The 18,438-nt window shown below is 40.1% G+C and overlaps 2 protein-coding genes across 3 annotated transcripts; one reads left to right on the forward strand and one right to left on the reverse strand.

Annotated features, from left to right (window-relative positions):
• The first annotated feature begins 6,813 nt into the window (after positions 1–6,813).
• Positions 6,814–12,516, forward strand: LOC127639578 (natural killer cell receptor 2B4-like). 2 transcript variants are annotated; one of them, XM_052121657.1, is made up of 6 exons: positions 6,814–7,096; positions 7,674–8,003; positions 8,389–8,685; positions 9,524–9,643; positions 9,770–9,879; positions 10,395–12,516. In XM_052121657.1, exons 1-6 carry the CDS (start codon positions 7,039–7,041, stop codon positions 10,440–10,442), a joined length of 963 nt encoding a protein of 320 aa, XP_051977617.1. In that variant the 5' UTR covers positions 6,814–7,038; the 3' UTR covers positions 10,443–12,516. The 2 variants fall into 2 exon arrangements, with proteins under 2 accessions (XP_051977617.1, XP_051977619.1); XM_052121659.1 differs by having other exon boundaries at positions 7,695–8,003.
• Positions 12,517–15,737: 3,221 nt separating this feature from the next.
• On the reverse strand, positions 15,738–17,158 carry LOC127639486 (uncharacterized). The gene is made up of 3 exons (XM_052121537.1): positions 17,110–17,158; positions 16,434–16,765; positions 15,738–16,040 (listed from the first exon to the last, which is right to left on the reverse strand). The coding sequence occupies exons 1-3, from the start codon at positions 17,156–17,158 to the stop codon at positions 15,738–15,740; spliced, it is 684 nt and encodes a 227-aa protein (XP_051977497.1).
• Between the last annotated feature and the right edge of the window lie 1,280 nt (positions 17,159–18,438).

Below are 18,438 nucleotides of genomic sequence, written 5' to 3' on the forward strand. Positions count from 1 at the left end.
TGTTACTAAACATTGGAAACTTGGAGGAATCTAACATGAGGCTGTAAATTATTCAAACATCTACCTCCAACCCACCCAAACCAAACAGAGCTCTACAAATGTGTGTACCTATGAATAAACAATGGTATCAGTCCTTGAACTGCCATCATTTCTGGAGACTGTCTTCCAGAAGAAGTATAATTAGAAACAGCTCAAACAGGAAATGGGTGTGAAAACACAGGGTCCGCTGTCCTGTCCACGACATGGAAGATACTTAAAGTGGTAGTTCACACAAAAATGAAAATCCTGCCATTTACTAAAGAGCAGGTTGTACCAAACTCGTATGACTTTTCTCTGTAGAACACAAACAGAGATTTTAGGTGAGCTTTCCCTTTAATAAAGAATGCAAATGTATGTTTGTCCTTACAGATCATGTGATCTGATGCTTTTATCACGCAGTATGCAAACAAAGACTGTTGGAACAGATGGGAGATAATGTTGGCCTTCCGGGATCTGCACCTGGCAACCACGACTCAACGAACCAGAGGCAAAGCAAGTGGAAAAACAGGGAAACCCATTCCCGTCGCTGTACTTTCAGAGAGACAATCATCAGTTTGAATCATGATGGTGTGCAGAATCTAACTGATAGAAACAAGGGAGGTTTGTGAAAGACAAATGATCAAATCATGAAGTCACATGGAACCAGAGGATTCAAGGATTGGATGGATGTTCACACGCATTTGAAAGTCAAATACACAACACTGACAATGCTTTATACATTGCACACACATGTTTTACTCAGCGCAAATTTAATGGCACTGTTGGAAGAATGTTATCTCTTTGATCTACAGGAAATGGTGGCCTACCAGTACTCAGAGTGTCAAAAACCTCTAAAAAGTGTGAACTGAGGGTTTATGAAATTAAGCACCCATAAATCAGGCTATAGCAGCTGTTAGCATTGTATGTAAACAAAAACACGCCTTTTTAGCTAACAAACATAGTAGCTGTGTCCCAAATGACACACTGTGCACTGACACTATACAATATACACTCAGCCATGTAGTGTACGAATCTTCAAAGTGTAATATCGCCCAAAATGGAATGCTTATGTTTTTAACTACACGGAAGCACATTTAACTCACTTTTGTCAGGTGGGTCTTTACAGCAGTGCAGTAGTTGCCACATTCACCATTCTAACAACTGTTTTGTGATGCAAGTGTCATGGCAAGGTAACCTCACCCCTTCCGCTACGTAGCACAAGTGCATGAAGTGTCCAAAATTCCACCCACCATTTTTTGGTTGGAAAAGTGCATCATCCCCGTACTCGCAATACACTTTTTTTTATTGCGTTTTCAGTGTAAACATACTACTCACACTACAAAATGCAGGTTCGATAACATTTTCATTGTCGATGGGTTTTCGAGCGGGGATCGCCAAACTGGATCGCACAACCTAAACCTATGGGGCAGTGGTGGCTCAGTGGTTGAGGCTCAGGGGTACTGACCAGAAAGTCGGGGGTTCAAGCCCCAGCACCACCAAGATGCCACTGTTGGGCTCTTGAGCAAGGCACTTAACTCCAGGTTGCTCCGGGGGGATTGTCCCTGTAATAAGTGCACTGTAAGTCTTCTTTGATAAAAGTCAACAAAGTCAAAAATCAACAGTCGCTTTGGATAAAAAAAGCATCTGCCAAATGCATAAATGTAAAGCCCAGGGCCCGCCCGGGTAGTCAAGGGCCCCTGGTACTCAAGGGGCCCCATTGGCCTGGTCGGTAATCCATTCCTGACAAAATGGCATAGAATGGTGCAGTAGTGTGCGATTTAGGACACTGTTATTTGACTCCATGCCCAACACAAACATTCCTGTGATTTATAACCATTTATTACACGGGTCTCTGGAACAATTGATTTTGAGTGGTCAATGGCACCATCTAGCTGTCTGATTAACAACTGCACATGCAGGCATTAAGACATATCAGATCGGTTATCTGGGTATTGCAAGTCATCTTTCCTACTTCTAGGATCACTCTGCGATCTCTACAAGTAAGCTAATAAAAATTATTTTAACGCAAATCAATATTTCATGTCCATTTATTTTTTATTTGGTTAGTTGCCATGTAATAAGCGATATGTACAGTCAGCCAGTTGTTCTCGCAAAATAAATCCCTTACAGGATGATTCAAGACCTGATCAACCTGTCTGGGTTTATTTTGTTAACAACCGTCTGATTGTGCATGATGATTTACATATCACACACTATGTTGGCACAACAACATCTTTAAAGTACACATATCTGGTGTCATTAAACTGCATCTTAAAGGATTAGTTCACCCAAAAATGAAAATTCTCTCATTATTCACTTGCCCTGATGCCATCTCAGATGTGTCTGCCTATCTTTCTTCAGCAGAACACATGTAAAGATTTGTAGAAGAAGATAGAGCTCTGTCAGGTCCTTATAATGCAAGTAAACGGGTGCCAGCACTCTGACGGTCCAAAAGTCCCATTTTTGCAGCTTAAAAGTAATCCACAAAACTCTATTCGATCAATCAATGTCTTCTGAAGCGAATCGATGTGATTGTGTAAAAATAAACCGATAATTAAAACTTTAACTGCCCAAACAGCTTTATATGACATGGGCAAAATGGCAGAAAAAAAAATCAGATTTGCAAACACTCATAAACATCTCAAAGACATCTGCTGAATGTCTTATTAACATTAATAACATTAATATTCATGAGGTTTGCCACTTTGTGACATCACCCCCTCCCAAACTGTCCCCACCACTTTTTAAAAACAGTGATGCCCATACGTCTTATAGACAAATTGTATATGAGCAAGCAACATTAAAAATACATCTTCCAGATGTGCGTGTGCTTTCAGGAAACTAGATTTTTGCCCATTACACCAAATTTTGCTTTTACTGTCGTTCACCAAAGAGCTGTTTTTTTAGTGTTGTTCCTCCTGTTCAAACAATGAAACATCTGTTTGTCGAGTAGGTTAATCATTATACTTCAGGCAGGTGCGTTACCAATGGCTACCTGTCACTTTGATTACACTCACCTGCCATCCATCTTCTACAGTTCCCTATTCCTTCATTACCCATGTGTGGGGGACCACTATGTCTCCAGTGGTCTCTGAGCTCCCTTCAGCGGAGAGCACTTTATCCCCAGCCTCGGTGATCCTGGAGATGCCATTTGAGCCTCCACTTGAGACCACTGAGGTCGTTCCCCATTCACTGCCCATGTTCATGACCATGGAGGTCGTTCCCCAGTCACTGCCAGTGCCCATGACCATGGAGTTCGTTCCCCTGTCACTGCCCATGCTCATGACTATGGAGGTCGTTCCCCAGTCACTGCCAGTGCTCATGACCATGGAGTTCGTTCCCCTGTCACTGCCCATGCTCATGACTATGGAGGTCGTTCCCCAGTCACTGCCATTGCTCATGACTATGGAGGTCGTTCCCCAGTCACTGCCAATGCCCATGACCATGGAGATCATTCCCCTGTCACTGCCCATGCTCATGACTATGGAGGTCGTTCCCCAGTCACTGCCAGTGCCCATGATCATGGAGGCCGTTTCCCAGGCACTGCCAGCACTCCTGGCCATGGAGGCCATATTCCAGTTTCTGCCAATGCCCCATACTACAGTGACTCCACCCTCAGGGTCTTCCACAGCTCCACCCTCAGGGTCTTCCACAGCTCCACCCTCAGGGTCTTCCATGCTCCGCTCTCTCTCCCAGACACTCCTCCTCCAGTGGCTCTGCCCACTCTCCCATAGACTCCTCCTCGAGCAGCTCCGCCCGCTCTCCCATAGACTCCTCCTCGATACTCGCTCCACCTTCGGCTCAACCTTTTGAGTCTTAACTCAGTCCCTGCCCTGTGGCTGCCTCCCAGGCCTCCTGACCATGTCCTGGTCCTGTGGCCGCCTCCCAGGCCTCCTGGCCCTGTCCCGGCCCTGTGGCTGCCTCCCAGGCCTCCTGACCATATCCTGGTCCTGTGGCCGCCTCCCAGGCCTCCTGACCCTGTCCCTGCCCTGTGGTTGCCTCCCAGGCCTCCTGACCATGTCCTGGTCATGTGGTTGCCTCCCAGGCCTCCTGACCCTGTCCCGGTCCTGTGGTCACCTCCAAGGCCTCCTGACCCTGTCCCGGCCCTTTGGCCGGCTCCCAGGCCTCCTGAACATGTCCGGCCCTATAGCCACATCCCAGGCCTCCTGGTAATCCACAGGCTCCTCCTTGGCCTCTTAATCATCCTCCAGATCCTTCCAAGTCTGCTTGTCCCTATTTTCCCATCCGTCTTTGGGCGCCAGGAGGGGGGTACTGTCACGAACTCCCTTGTGTTTATCCTATCATCTTCCCTTTATGTTTAGACTACATTTCCCAGTATGCACCTCTTTGATTACACTCACCTGCCCTGCATCTTCCACAGTTGTTCCCTCATTACCTATGTTTATATATATAGCCCACATGTTCCCCTTAGTCTTTGTCAGGTCTTGTTTTTTTGTTAGCGTATGATGATACTTATCTAGTTAGCCAGCAAACTGCTGTTATATTTGTTTTCCCTTTTGCTCCTGTGTTTTAGTTTCTTCTTCGTCTTATGTGTCCCTTAATAAAAATGTATGCAGTTGGATCGCCACTCTCTCGTCTTGTCCTTTCTAGTCTGGTAACACTACCAAGTCAAAAACTGGTTGAATCTGAAACCAAAGGACAGTATCTTGATGCCTGCCTACCTCAGTATACAGCCTCAGAAGGTTGCATTTTTTAGGCTTCAGAGCCATGTTTATTACAATTACAACATAATTAGATCAGTATGTCCTTTGAGGGAATTGAGCAGTTTATTTAGAAATAATATGAAAGATCTGGTGAATCACATTCATACAATAACTTTGCATTTTTTAATGCTATCTACGAATTGCTTGCAATGTGGTGGTGACTGTACAATTTGAAACGCTAATATAAAACTATGTCATGCAACAACAAAAGAAGGACAACAGCATGCGATTTGCATTTTGTATTGAGCATTATATGTTTGATCTACATTGCAAAAGGTTTCCATCTCGACAGGAAGTGGAGGTCACTCACAACCCCATGTGACAGACAGTCTCATGGCAGGTGCTTCAGCCAAAGTGACCTAATTAAGTTCATGGTCATGCTGATTATTATTGTTCAGTACAGTTCTTGTTTTAACGTGCGTCTGAATTGGACTGCACTGATGGGAACTTTTAGCCCCAAAACAAATACACTTGTCAAAACCATGAGAACTCATGAGTCTATCTTCTCTGCGTACATCACAACGCGATCATCTTTGTGATCTCAGATCTGAGTCAGATCAGGGGCCTCAAACTGCTTCAGTTTTTCTAGCACAGAGTAAAAGAAGAGGAAGGGGCTTTGGGTTCAGAGAAGAGTAAAAAACCACAGTGATTAGACTGTAAAAGAGTTTAGCATTTCAAGTCACATTGTGGTCATTGCACTGCATAATAGAACTACAGATAGTATCATAAACATTGGTGGAGCCGGCAAAGCAAGAAAATAAACATTCTGCATACAGATTAGTTATGCTATGAAACAATAGCAGTGCCATTTTCATCGCCTCAGTAGATTTTATGGCATTTCTATGGTGCTTTATTGTAATTTAGGTCAGGGCAGAATGATGTTCCATACCACAGTGTGGTTTACCAGTGGATGAATTTATTTTGCAGACTGTAGGTGGATGAGGTGCATCTCATTTTGCTCACATACTGTAAGCCCCACAGCCTGACCTTCAAATTAACTTTAGCATAAAGTAAAAAACACAAATTAAAAATTATTTAATTTATATTTATTTTTTTTAAATGTAACCCTTGCGTGTCAATTTAAAATACTCAGAGGTCCTTAAATTACTGCCATAATAATATTATATATTAATATTATTTTCCACTTTCAATGAGTAACTTTTATTCACCAACATCAGTCCTGATCATAACTACCAAATATTCATTCATTCCATTTTCATGATTTTAACCCTTTAAATGCCAGTTTGTTTACATAATGTTTTTTACACACACACACACACACACACACACACACACACACACACACACACACACACACAAAATGTCTCAATACACACATATACAACACACTCTAACATCCATGCCAACATAACAACACAATTTTAGCTATATTATTTATTTAATTGGCCTGCAGTGCTCTATAATACAGCAAACAGAAAATAGGGGAAAAGCTTGTATTTGCTCCACAGGCTAAACATGACATAAATGGTGACATATGATAAAACATATTCAAAATTTACATTTTGAGGTCAGGGCACCGGAATTAAAGCATAATATAATAATATAATATATTCATGATTTTATGCTTTAATGTCACTGGTATCAAATATTGTTTTAATGAGTTCAGGAAGGAATGGTGTAACTATTTTGTGTCCACAGTTGCATTATAGATGTATTATAGGAACAGAGGTTGGAATATCAAAATCCCCCCAAAAATACACACCATTGGCAAAATTATGACGTAGGCATTAACAGTCAAAATGGTAGAAAAATAATCAAAGACAAAAACGTCCCGAAGGTCGCACAAGAGTTTAAAATAAAGTTCACAGTGAGGCTGTACAGCAAAGTTTAAAGGGAGCAACAATAATAGGGTTACCTATGTCTTTGTGTTTTAATAATTAAATATATAAATAAACTCAAACAAGGATAGTAAAATAAGCTCAATGTTTTTGTTATTCAGATATACAAACGAGGAGAAAGTTTATGTTGATAATCAATGCTTGCGTATTTATAGTTTTAAGCATTAGTTCCTCTTAAATAACATCATCATTACGGGTCATAAGGGCGGGACTCTTTCGTGTAGATCTTTTGTGTGTGCTGCAAACACTGACAGTGTCGTCGAAAATGGTTTTCAGAATGAATAATTTAATTTAATTTTGTCTTGTTGTTGGAGTCAACTTTCGCAATGGATTAGATCCGGATTAAAGTGTAATATCGCACTTTTATCGTCGGATACACCCTTATAGAGTCTGACTCTTCTCAGCACCATGTGCAGTATCATCTATTTAGCGTCAAAATGTTGAATATTATCTGCAAATCATCTTTCTTATCTCTCTTCCTGTTGGTCATTAATGGTAAGTAATGTGTCTTATTATGTAACATCAGCTTTTGTTTGTTCCTAAAACATGAAGATATGTATTCATGCATATTCTCCATTAATAACTGTTCATGCTCTGCAGCCTATAAACACTTTATTACATTATTATTATTATTATTATTATTATTATTATTATGTAAGGTTTAAAAGAGAAACGAGACAAGCAGAGCATTTGAATGGGACGTCGATGTATTTGGGAATCTGTTTCGATCTTGACAGTGTTACTATCAATTAGCCTCATAGACTTCTTCTTAAATGTTGAACAACAACATATGAACTCAATTATAAACAAGAACAGAGGAACATCTGCTTATTGGTGAACTGAACTGAAACGATCCTAAACCATATAATAAACACAACTACCTTAAATATTCATCATTGATAACATTTCCATTAAACACTTTAATGGGCTGCAACTATCCAATGGCTCTCCTTAAGCGTAATGTGCAGCAGCACATATTAATATGCATTAATGCATATAATATAAATATATATATATATATATATATATATATATATATATATATATATATATATATTGAATGTTGTTCCAGGTGTGTTTGGTGTTGATACAGAAGGATTGAAGTCAGTGTCGGTGATGGAGGGAGATTCTGTCACTCTACACACTGATGTTACTGAAATACAGAGAAATGATCAGATACTGTGGATGTTTGGACCTCAAGAGACTCGTATAGCTGAAATCTATAAGCATGACATTGATATGCATGAGAGTAATGAGACATTTGGAGACAAACTGCAGTTGGATGATCAGACTGGATCTCTCATCATCAGAAACATCAGAATCAAACACTCTGGACTTTATAAACTACAGATCATCAGTAACAGAGGAAACTCATACAAGAGATTCAATGTTACAGTATACGGTGAGTTACTGTACACATCAGAAACGTCTATAAATGTTTTAAAAACGTAAACATCAAAGTGAGGGTCAGGATCAATATCATCCTCTTAAGATCACAGACAGTGAATCCATTAGGATCATCAAACACACGTTGTCGAAAACATAAAATAACAGCCTCTAGTTTGCAGATAAAGTCTTGGGATCACTTAAAATCATACATAGACCATCAGTGATCTGGTAGTAACTGTAATTCATTTGGTTTCATCAACTATGTGACAAAGCACTGAAAATAGACGTTAATTCATCATTAAGTAATGATTAATTAATGCTGTTTATAACTGCTATGTTATACAGTCTTTATTCACATTTTTCTGTAAAAGATACTTATTTTATTTCATGTTTTCCAGCTACTCTTCCCATTCCCATCATCACCAGAGACTCTTCTCAATGTTCTTCATCATCTGAAAGTTCATCTAAATGTGTGTTGCTGTGTTCAGTGGTGAATGTGACACATGTGACTCTCTCCTGGTACAAAGGAAACAGTTTATTGTCCTCCATCAGTGTGTCTGATCTCAACAGCAGTCTCTCTCTACCTCTGGAGGTGGAATATCAGGACAACAACACCTACAGCTGTGTGATCAACAATCCCATCAGAAACCAGACTAAACATCTCAACATTACTGAAGTCTGTCAGATGTGTCCAGGTATGTGAACGGTTGTTTTTTTTGTTGGAATTTTATTGAAGGATTATTAGAGGTCAACAATATAGCACAGTCTCTATGCAGTGATGCTGTTTGGTCTCCTTTTCTGTTGCTGTTTGGCAACAATGTTCACATGACAATGTACATGAGGTTAACTAATAAGGTTAACCTTCTAATACTCCAAACTTAAATTAAACCCCCACAGAGTGTACACAACTTCATTTTCATCTGAGCGTATGTTTATTCTCTATTAGGCTCTCAAAGGGTAATGATGTCATATCCACCTTAACAGAGTATCAGCGCCCTCTTTCTGCTTGTCTGAATGTAACACAAGAAAGTGGTTGAGCTCTCAATGGCATCCCATCATATACAGCTGCCTACAACCAAAGATTTTCCAAGTCGAGTAGTAGGCTTTAGTTTAAGCTATTAGTCAACTAGTCGTTCCTTGTGGAGTTTTTCTGACCAATCAACCAATCAAAACTTGGTCGACCAAGACTCTTCTCATCTACTAATGTTTGGTCGACTATTAGGGGGCAGCCCTACTAACATACTACTCATACTATTTCTGCCATAGACACATATAGCAAAAGTAGTACAAAAGAGTTGTATGGGTAGTTTGCCATACAGTACACAACAAGTGTTTCAACCACTCATCCCCAACATTATTGAATCCTCATCCTTTGTGGTTTTATTATTAGAGTTTAATGTGAAAATAGCATGCCATAGCTCCACCCTCACTTTCGGCTGCCCTGCAACTGCTGGCTCTGCAGTTGGATACTATTGAATCAAACAGTTGTAACATGTAACCAATATGTAATCCATATGTAATTGTGTAATTCAGGTAAAGATTTAACTACACCGTTAAGAGTGTATGCCTCAGTGATTCCTGCGGTACTTCTGGCTGTACTCGCAGGGGTGATGTACATTCTCTACAGGAAGCACAGAAGAATGAGGCAAAAAGGCAAGTCTTACCTTCATCTAATGTAGTAAGAAGAAATGTATTGATCTGTATGTCTTTATATATTCATTATTGATTTTAAGGATTGAGGGGGTAAAGTATTATTTGATATTTTATTCCTGGCTTTAGACAATTATTTTGAATCACCTGTGCAAGCTGTGGAACCAGTTCAGACTGAAGAGGAAGGGGTAGAGGTGCTATATGCCCAAACAACATTTTGTAAACAAGTACAAAACAAGGTGAGATTTTCATGAAACACCAGCTTTCATCATGTCCACAATCACACCAGATAAAGAAAGCTAATGTAGCTTTGGGCACTTGTTTGTTGCAATTGATAGCCAGATTAGCAACTTTTTCATTAATTTTTTATATATTATCTGCTTGTTCATGTAGAACAAAGATTCACTTTAATGTTCTAGAGAAGTGTTCTAGTGCTGAGTGACTCCAGCCAGGTCTCCTAAGCAACCAAATTGGCCCAGTTGCTAGGGAGTATAGAGTCACATGGGTAACTTCCTCGTGGTCGCTATAATGTGGTTCGCTCTTGGTGGGGCGCGTGTTGAGTTGAGCTTGGATGACGCGGTGGGTGGCGCGAAGCCTCCACACGCGCTATGTCTCCATGGTAACACGCTCAACAAGCCACATGATAAGATGCACAGGATGACTAACTACAGATATGTGGTAGTTAAAAAGATGTTGTTTAACAGTACGTTTTTAGCTGAAGCATGAACATCATCCTGTTTGTATTTCCTTACAGAAGGCTAATTGGACAGAAGAGACGACGTACGCCAGCGTGGTCACATGAGACAATGATCAAACTAACAGCAGGATCTCATTTCACCACAATACTTTTGTACACCCGAATCGGTCTGGTTTATAACACTGGATTGTGCAGAAGAACTACTGAGTGACCAAATATGTGTATCTGGATTAATTAGTGGCAAAACACCATTAAAACTCTGCCCATTACAGTGGCTGCCATCTTGGATTATGACGTTTACAGTTTATGCTTTTCATGTTAAATCGGTAGCATGCTAACCAATGCTTTTGTGCACTCATGCTAAATTGTGATGTCTCTTTGGCAGTGTTATGATGTTTCAACCAAGTGGTTCAGTGGTTAAAGCAATAGACTGTGGTTCAAAAGGTTGTGAGTTCAAATCCAGCAAAGAAGGGTTTTGAAAATGTTAGTTCTGTTGAGTTTTCATGTTGTACTTATTATAATTTAAGCCATAATTCACTGTATAAGAGCTATAGATTATGGTTCTAGAGAATGTTAGTTTGAGTCCTACAAAGATTGGTTTTAAAAATGTAACTTTGAGTCTTCATGTTGTGCTTACTATATGTTTAAAAAGTGTACAGAGATTCTCTTAGGACAGACAGTCCATCATTTCATGCATATATCATGCAAATCATATGTTTCCATTTCAGAAAGTTGCGGGACATTTCTAGCATCTAATGCTAATGCACAAGCATCACTGGAGTAACCATAATTATTTCTGTAATTTCCCTCTTAAAAATACATAGTATGTATATATCTTGTGCAATTAAACTTTGTGCAAATACAGCATGTTATTGCACAAGTGCTAAGTTGTGATGCTCTTTGCAGATGCTGGACAACTGTGTCCCATAGTTATATAAATGAAAAAGGTTTGGTCTTTCTATAGGTTCACAGTATGCCCACCTCTTCAGATACTACTACACCACTGCTCTTGTGGTAGCCATCTTTGATGAAATGATGTGGCTGTCGAGCGAGTGAAGACGCTGGCTACCACCCCTGGAGTTCTCTAGTTCTAATCCAGGGTGTGTTGAGTGACTCCAGCCAGGTTTCCTAAGCAACCAAATTGGCCCGGTTGCTAGGGAGGTTAGAGTCACATAGGGTAACCTCCTCGTGGTCGCTATAATGTGGTTCGCTCTTGGTGGGGCACGTGGTGAGTTGAGTGTGGATGCAGCGGGTGGTGTGAAGGCGAAAGATGTCGAACTTGGGAAGCTTCCATTACTAATTTTCTCAACTAGACCTACAGTCCACCACCACACATCTTATTTTCGCCAACACTGCCAGCATGTTTCATATGGCAAATAGCCACTTGAGATATGGTCAGACTTATTTGCCGGTCAGACTTGCTAAATTTCATCGTATTCCAATCAGATATGCACAAAAATCAGATTTGGACAGAGAGTCTGACACAGTCTTTGACATCAGTCCGACTTGTCGATTGTGTGGCACAGTGGGCAGAGCTCTGGACTGTTGTTCCAAAGAAAGTTCAAGTCTGATAAAGGATGATTTTAAAAACGTTACTTCTTTTGAACTTTCAATCTTCATGTTGTGCTTACTATAATCCAGGCCTTACTTCACTGCTAAATTTCTGCTTACCACTTAAATGTAACAAAACATTTTCTCTTTAGTGCCATTTATACTTGTCAGTAGTGTGGCGCAGTGGTTAAATCTCTGGGCTTTGGTTCAAATCACTGGGTGAAACCCAGAATACCAGCCTCAAGTCTTGCTGTGCCCGATCATTGCTGCTTGTGTACTTTGTTTTTCATTTGATATTCATCCCAGTTTGGGAGCCAGTGGTATTGAAGCCTGAAGCCTTAAGGACTGCGTTTCTTTTCTAACTTTTTATTTGCATATCCAAATTCCCCTATGATGAACAAATAAACATTTGCATTCAGACCCTGTGAGAGTCACAACAGTGAGCACAAAAACAAGCTAAAGCTTATTGAACCAATGATGTATTAAATGGAGTGATAAAATATGTAAAATAAGTTAAATTAATTACTCTGTGAATTATATGGCTTCTGATTTATTTTTATGTATCTAATGCTATTAAGTTCAAATAAAGTTTTGGTCCTGTACTTTAAAATAAATACATGTTACTTGCCATCCACATTATTGCATGTGAGCTTGATTTTGTTGCTCTTTTGAAGAACTAGGGCTGACAAGACTTGCATGTAATGCATTTTTCTCACATTAGAAAAGCCTTTGGGCTGTCCCTCCCACCTTTCATATCAGGGTTGGTTTTAAGAAAGGGGAAGGTACAGCCCACATATTCTGGGCTGAATACTAAATACTCTTTCTAAAATGTAATCTGAATACATCACATACAAATGTACATATTCAGAATACATTTAGAGTACATATTTAAAAGGCAAGGCACAATGGGAAGATTATTATATTATCCTGTGTTTTGCCTCTGTCATCTGTTCCCCCCTGGACTACATTTCCCATAATTCCCTGCCTTCATCATTTCCAGCTGTCCTTGATTGTTTCTCTCCTGTGTCTCCTTCACCTCATTAGTCTTTGAGCCCTGTTGTTTGTTCACTCCTTGTGTTTTGACCTCCTGCTTCTGACCTGTTCCCATTGTTCATGGTTTCTCTGTGCTTTGTTTATTTTATTAAACACTGTTTAGCTGTGTTTAGATCCTGCTCATGTGACCTCCCTCCTTGTTAAAGCTACACCTCCACTTTTAACTACTCTAAGTGAATCTGAACAGCTTGATTCTTTAAATTAGATTGGACAATAATGTGTTGTTGTTGTTGTTAGTTGTTGGTTAATGGAGAGGGATGCCACTAGGGAAAGCTTTGGTGTGACATTCTTGATTTCATTAAGTTTCATGTAAATCCCAATATTGTATTTACTTATAGAAATGTCATCTTTGGTGTTTTTATCATAAACCTTATTTATCAGTTAGCAAAATGCCATATTCATACATGCACTAGGGACAGCTCAGATGGAGCATTTGACACATGAGTGCGTAAGGTCCATTTGGACAGCATGTACCACAGAGGGTAGAGGCGGTCAAGGATAGAGATGGCTATTTAAAATATACTGTGATGAGGAGGAGGGCGGGGCCAAGCCGTGCACACAGCCGGCCCCCAATTGGGCTAATCAGCCGAGGAGTGGGATAAGGCTGAGCCGGATGCAGCAGTTCAAGAGAGAGAGAGAGAGCCACATGCAGCTGCCGTCTTTGTGTTTGTGTCTTTGTGTTTCATTAAATATTACTTTGACTGTTCAGCCAGTTCCCACCTCCTTGCCCATTTTAAACCTTGTTACATATACCTTTTTTACAATCTACCAGCAAACATTGAAACTCTTCTCCAGGCTCTCTCTCTCTCTCTCTCTCCACAGTAACTATCTCTTTAGCCTGGCAGAGAAAGATAATACCGGACAGGGACTAAATATGCCATGTTTGAGTTTGTCCGCAGTGATCTGTCTTGCATTTCTGTATGATAGCAGGGCAGGTCTTTACACGCCCTGTCATGTCCATTTACATTTATGCATTTGGCAGATGCTTTTATCCAAAGCGACTTACAGCGACTTATTACAGGGACAATCCCCCCCGGAAACAACCTGGAATTAAGTGCTTTGCTCAAGGACACAATGGTGGTGGCCGAGGGGATCGAACCAGCAACCTTCTGATTACCAGTTATGTCCTTTAGCCCACTACACCACCACCAAAAAGAATGTTACAACTGAATTCCTGTAACTGCTGTATATTTTCAGGATGAAGTGTGTGTCAATGCAATATTTGTGGGTTCCCATTGTGCATGATTTCAAACTATAGCAGAGAATCGGTGAAGTATCCTGAGGCAGACACACCATGTGAGGAAACGTGTTTGATCTGCTTTTGTACTTGGTATGGAAACTTGAAAGATGGGTACCTTCAGGGTAAATATGTTATCTTTAGCAAAGTGTGATCAATGACTTCAAATAAAAGCCTATTTTAATTTTTTGTAGAATCATATTTCCATTGTATATTGCACATGAACCAAAAGGTCTATTGTAGGCCACCTTGTGTCCACATGAGAAATGACATACTGTGAGTGAGTTTCTCTTTCTCATGTGCAGAGCATGAGCAGTGCTGTTGCATACGGAGCCCATGAGAGGAAAAGGAGGGAATTTATTTTCTGAATAAGTTTTGCATTACATAACAATAAGTGTTGCGCTCCCACAACATATAATGAAGGGGCCCAGAGTCCCAAACACAGCACAGGGGCCCCTGAAATGCCATTGCTGTTGCATGATTGTGTTGACCAATTCAGTTTACTAAAGTTGCAACATAACCTGTTAGTATTGGTGCCGAAATGAACATGTGCCGCTCATACGCAGCAGTATGTGCAAAATAAGTCTGATTGTGTCTTTGCTTTTGCATCCTCCTTAAATCTTCTGGATCTGACGTAATAAACAAGTACTCCAACAGCAGTCATGCCCACCAGAGCATAAATCAATGAGGGGGTCACACTCTCAGAATGAATGTAGACAGAGTCTGCAAGACAAAAGACCAATATTATGAAGAATATTCCCATCATATTGCTGTTATTATAAGTCTTCTGATAACAGGATTACCAGGTAACAGAATGTTGCCCAAAATAGCAACATTGTTACAATATTGCAAGTTTAAAAATATATTGAAAAAATATGTTTGATTAAAAAGGAGCCGCTCCTTAAGCAAATATGTCCACTTAAAATAAAGTTCCGTTGGTGTTTATTTTGTGAAAATATTTTGTGAACTCATTAAAAGAGTACTTGTCTGGGTCGCTCAGCGAGTATTGACACTGACTATCACCCCTAGAGTCAAGAGTTCGAATCCCTCTTGCTGAGTGACTCCAGTCAGGTCTCCTAAGCAACCAAATTGGCCCGGTTGCTAGGGAGGGTAGAGTCACATGGGGTAACCTCCTCGTGGTCGCTATAATGTGGTTCTCACTCTCAGTGGGAGACGTGGTGAGTTGTGCGTGGATGCCGCGGAGAATAGCGTGAAGCCGCCACACGTGCTATGTGTCCGTGGTAACGTACTCAACAAGCCACGTGATAAGATGCACAGATTGACAGACGTAGAGGCAACTGAGATTCGTCCTCCGCCACCCGAATTGAGGCGAGACACTACCCCACCATGAGGACTTGGAGCACATTGGGAATTGGGCGTTACAAATTGGGAAGAAAAGGGGAGAAATGGCACGTCATTTGTTGACAGCCACCGCTGGTTCTTGTGTGTTGTAATATAATGCTACATGTCAGTTTAAATTTGATCAACTGCATATGGATTTGGAATGACATGAAGGTGAGTAAATAATAAAATAATTTTCATTTTGGGGGGGGGGAACATCACATACCTGAAGAGCACATCTGACAGACTTCAGTAATGTCGAGATGTTTAGTCTGGTTTCTGATGGGATTGTTGATCACACAGCTGTAGATGTTGTTCTCCTGATATTCCACCTCCAGAGAGAGACTGCTGTTGAGATCAGACACACTGATGGAGGACAATAAACTGTTTCCTTTGTACCAGGAGAGAGTCACATGTGTCACATTCACCACTGAACACACCAACACACATTTAGATGAACTTTCAGATGATGAAGAACATTGAGAAGAGTCTCTGATGATGATGGGAACGGGAAGAGCGAGCTGGAAAACATGAATATAAAATAAGTATCTTTTACAGAAAAATGTGAATAAAGACTGTATAACATAGCAGTTATCTAAAGCATTAATTAATCATTACTTAATGATGAATTAACGTCTATTTTCAGTGCTTTGTCACATAGTTGATGAAACCAAATGAATTACAGTTACTACCAGATCACTGATGGTCTATGTATGATTTTAAGTGATCCTAAGACTTTATCTGCAAACTAGAGGCTGTTATTTTATGTTTTAGACAACGTGTGTTTGATGATCCTAATGGATTCACTGTCTGTGATCTTAAGAGGGCGATATTGATCCTGACCCTCACTTTGATGTTTACGTTTATAAAACATTTATAGATGTTTCTGATGTGTACAGTAACTCACCGTATACAGTAACATTGAATCTCTTGTATGAGTTTCCTCTGTTACTGATGATCTGTAGTTTATAAAGTCCAGAGTGTTTGATTCTGATGTTTCTGATGGTGAGAGATCCAGTCTGATCATCCAACTGCAGTTTGTCTCTGAATCTTCCATCATCACCATCATCTATAAAGCTCAAGTTGGCCCGTTTAATAATTTCAGCTATTCGAGTCTCTTGAGGTCCAAACATCCACAGTATCTGATCCTCTCTCTGTATTTCAGTAACATCAGTGTGTAGAGTGACAGAATCTCCCTCCATCACCGACACTGACTTCAATCCATCTGTATCAACACCAAACACACCTGAAGGACATTCATCACAATGTGAGAATATCTTTGAACCTACTCCCTCAAACCTTGCAAATCGTGTGATATGATATTATGTGGTTTCTTTCAGTGTCTGTTTCATTTGAATGTTTGGCACATAAACGTCTTTATAGAGTTTTAAGTTATAAAGTTATAAACAAAGTGGGAAACTGCAATAATATGTGTTGTCACAAGTCATTCAAGGAGCCAAACTGATACTGGATCGCTTGAGCTGGTGACGATTGACGCTCATGCAAACCTCTAAAAAACTTTCTACATTTAAACTACATTTTAAAAAATCATGAAAGGTGTAATAGCTTAAATTACACTAAATATCTTACCTTTAACACAGATGAGACACCAGATTAAACAGCACTTGTGTGAGAGCATTGTAGAAGAGTGTGTTACTGCGGTTTCAGTCCGCAAATACAACATGACATGAAGACGGTTGCTGTCCTCAGGTTGGTAATGCTGCTTTTTCTAAACTTTGTGGGTGGGGTTGACAGTAAAAGATCTTACTTCTTAATTTTGAGCCATTTTAGGGCGCAGTTTTGCATCTATCCGCAATGATTTCTATGTAAATATGCATCTCTAGCAGGATGATTGCGTGTTTTTGATGCCTTGTCAGGTAAAAAAAGAATGACTTTTAGAAGACTCTATCAAGACAACTTCAAAGTAGTCATGACAAACTGGTCATTGGTATCAGACCTTTGATGTTGTTGCTAAGCAAAACTAAAATGAGGGACAACTCTGATGTTGTGGGCAGAAGGCTATGTGCGAGAGGTTCATGCTGTTTGTGTGTGAGAGGCTGAACATTTCCGGCGCTGTGGTTAGATCTCTCTCAACTGCCTTCTGTCCACAGAGCATGCAATCAGACAACACTCTGACATTTGTCAGAAATGCCATAGTTGCAGTAGTTGTAGTAGGCCCACTTAAACATGATCCACCTTGATCTTAAGATGGTTTATGCATGCATATAAAATAAAGCTCAATAAAAAATTGCAAATACTAATAACTTGCTTTATTGCATTATTTATCGTCTCGAGTAGCCACAGCTTCCGTCTAATCTCTGAGACAGTGACATAAGATTGCATTAACACTGTGTGAGTAAACGGGAAATGCATAGCGCCACAGAGGCAAAGTGTTTACAGTTTTCAACAAAATTATGAACCTATGAACAGCTTAATTATAGATGTCTCTACATGTTAAGATGGCATAAGAGAAGTTATTGTAACAGAAATAGTTACATACTTCAGCTTAAAAATGCTGTACTTTCTTTCAGGGTTTTTTTTTTTTTTGAAGAGTGGTTCAATCCTCCTGGTAATGGCTGTTGGTCCGGTGGGGTGTGAGGTTGGGGGGTTGTATAGGAGTGGTTAGGGTTAAGGCTTAATGTGTTGTTATAAAATAAATGCAATTTTAGGTATTTATTCAGAACAATAAATAACCTCGCTTCAGAAGGCCTTTTATTAACCCCCTGGAGCCATATGGATCACTTATTTGATGGACGGATGTGGTTTTTTGGGCTTCAAAATCTAAGGTACCATTCACTCCCATTATAAAGCTTGGAAGAGCAGGATATTTTTTAATATAACTCTGATTGTGTTTGGCTGAAAGAAGAAAGGAATGGTGGTGGTGTAGTGGGCTAATGCACACAAATGTTAATCAGAAGG

This window comes from Xyrauchen texanus, chromosome 48 (assembly GCF_025860055.1).
Source record: "Xyrauchen texanus isolate HMW12.3.18 chromosome 48, RBS_HiC_50CHRs, whole genome shotgun sequence".
Lineage (NCBI taxonomy): Eukaryota > Metazoa > Chordata > Actinopteri > Cypriniformes > Catostomidae > Xyrauchen > Xyrauchen texanus.

Coding starts and splice junctions, on each gene's coding strand:
- LOC127639578 (XM_052121657.1), top strand. CDS start 7,039: ATGTTGAATATTATCTGCAAATCATCTTTCTTATCTCTCTTCCTGTTG. Junction 7,097..7,673: donor CTTCCTGTTGGTCATTAATG/GTAAGTAATGTG, acceptor ATGTTGTTCCAG/GTGTGTTTGGTGTTGATACA. Junction 8,004..8,388: donor ATTCAATGTTACAGTATACG/GTGAGTTACTGT, acceptor CATGTTTTCCAG/CTACTCTTCCCATTCCCATC.
- LOC127639486 (XM_052121537.1), bottom strand. CDS start 17,158: ATGCTCTCACACAAGTGCTGTTTAATCTGGTGTCTCATCTGTGTTAAA. Junction 16,766..17,109: donor GTGTCTCATCTGTGTTAAAG/GTAAGATATTTA, acceptor AATGTCCTTCAG/GTGTGTTTGGTGTTGATACA. Junction 16,041..16,433: donor ACAAGAGATTCAATGTTACT/GTATACGGTGAG, acceptor CATGTTTTCCAG/CTCGCTCTTCCCGTTCCCAT.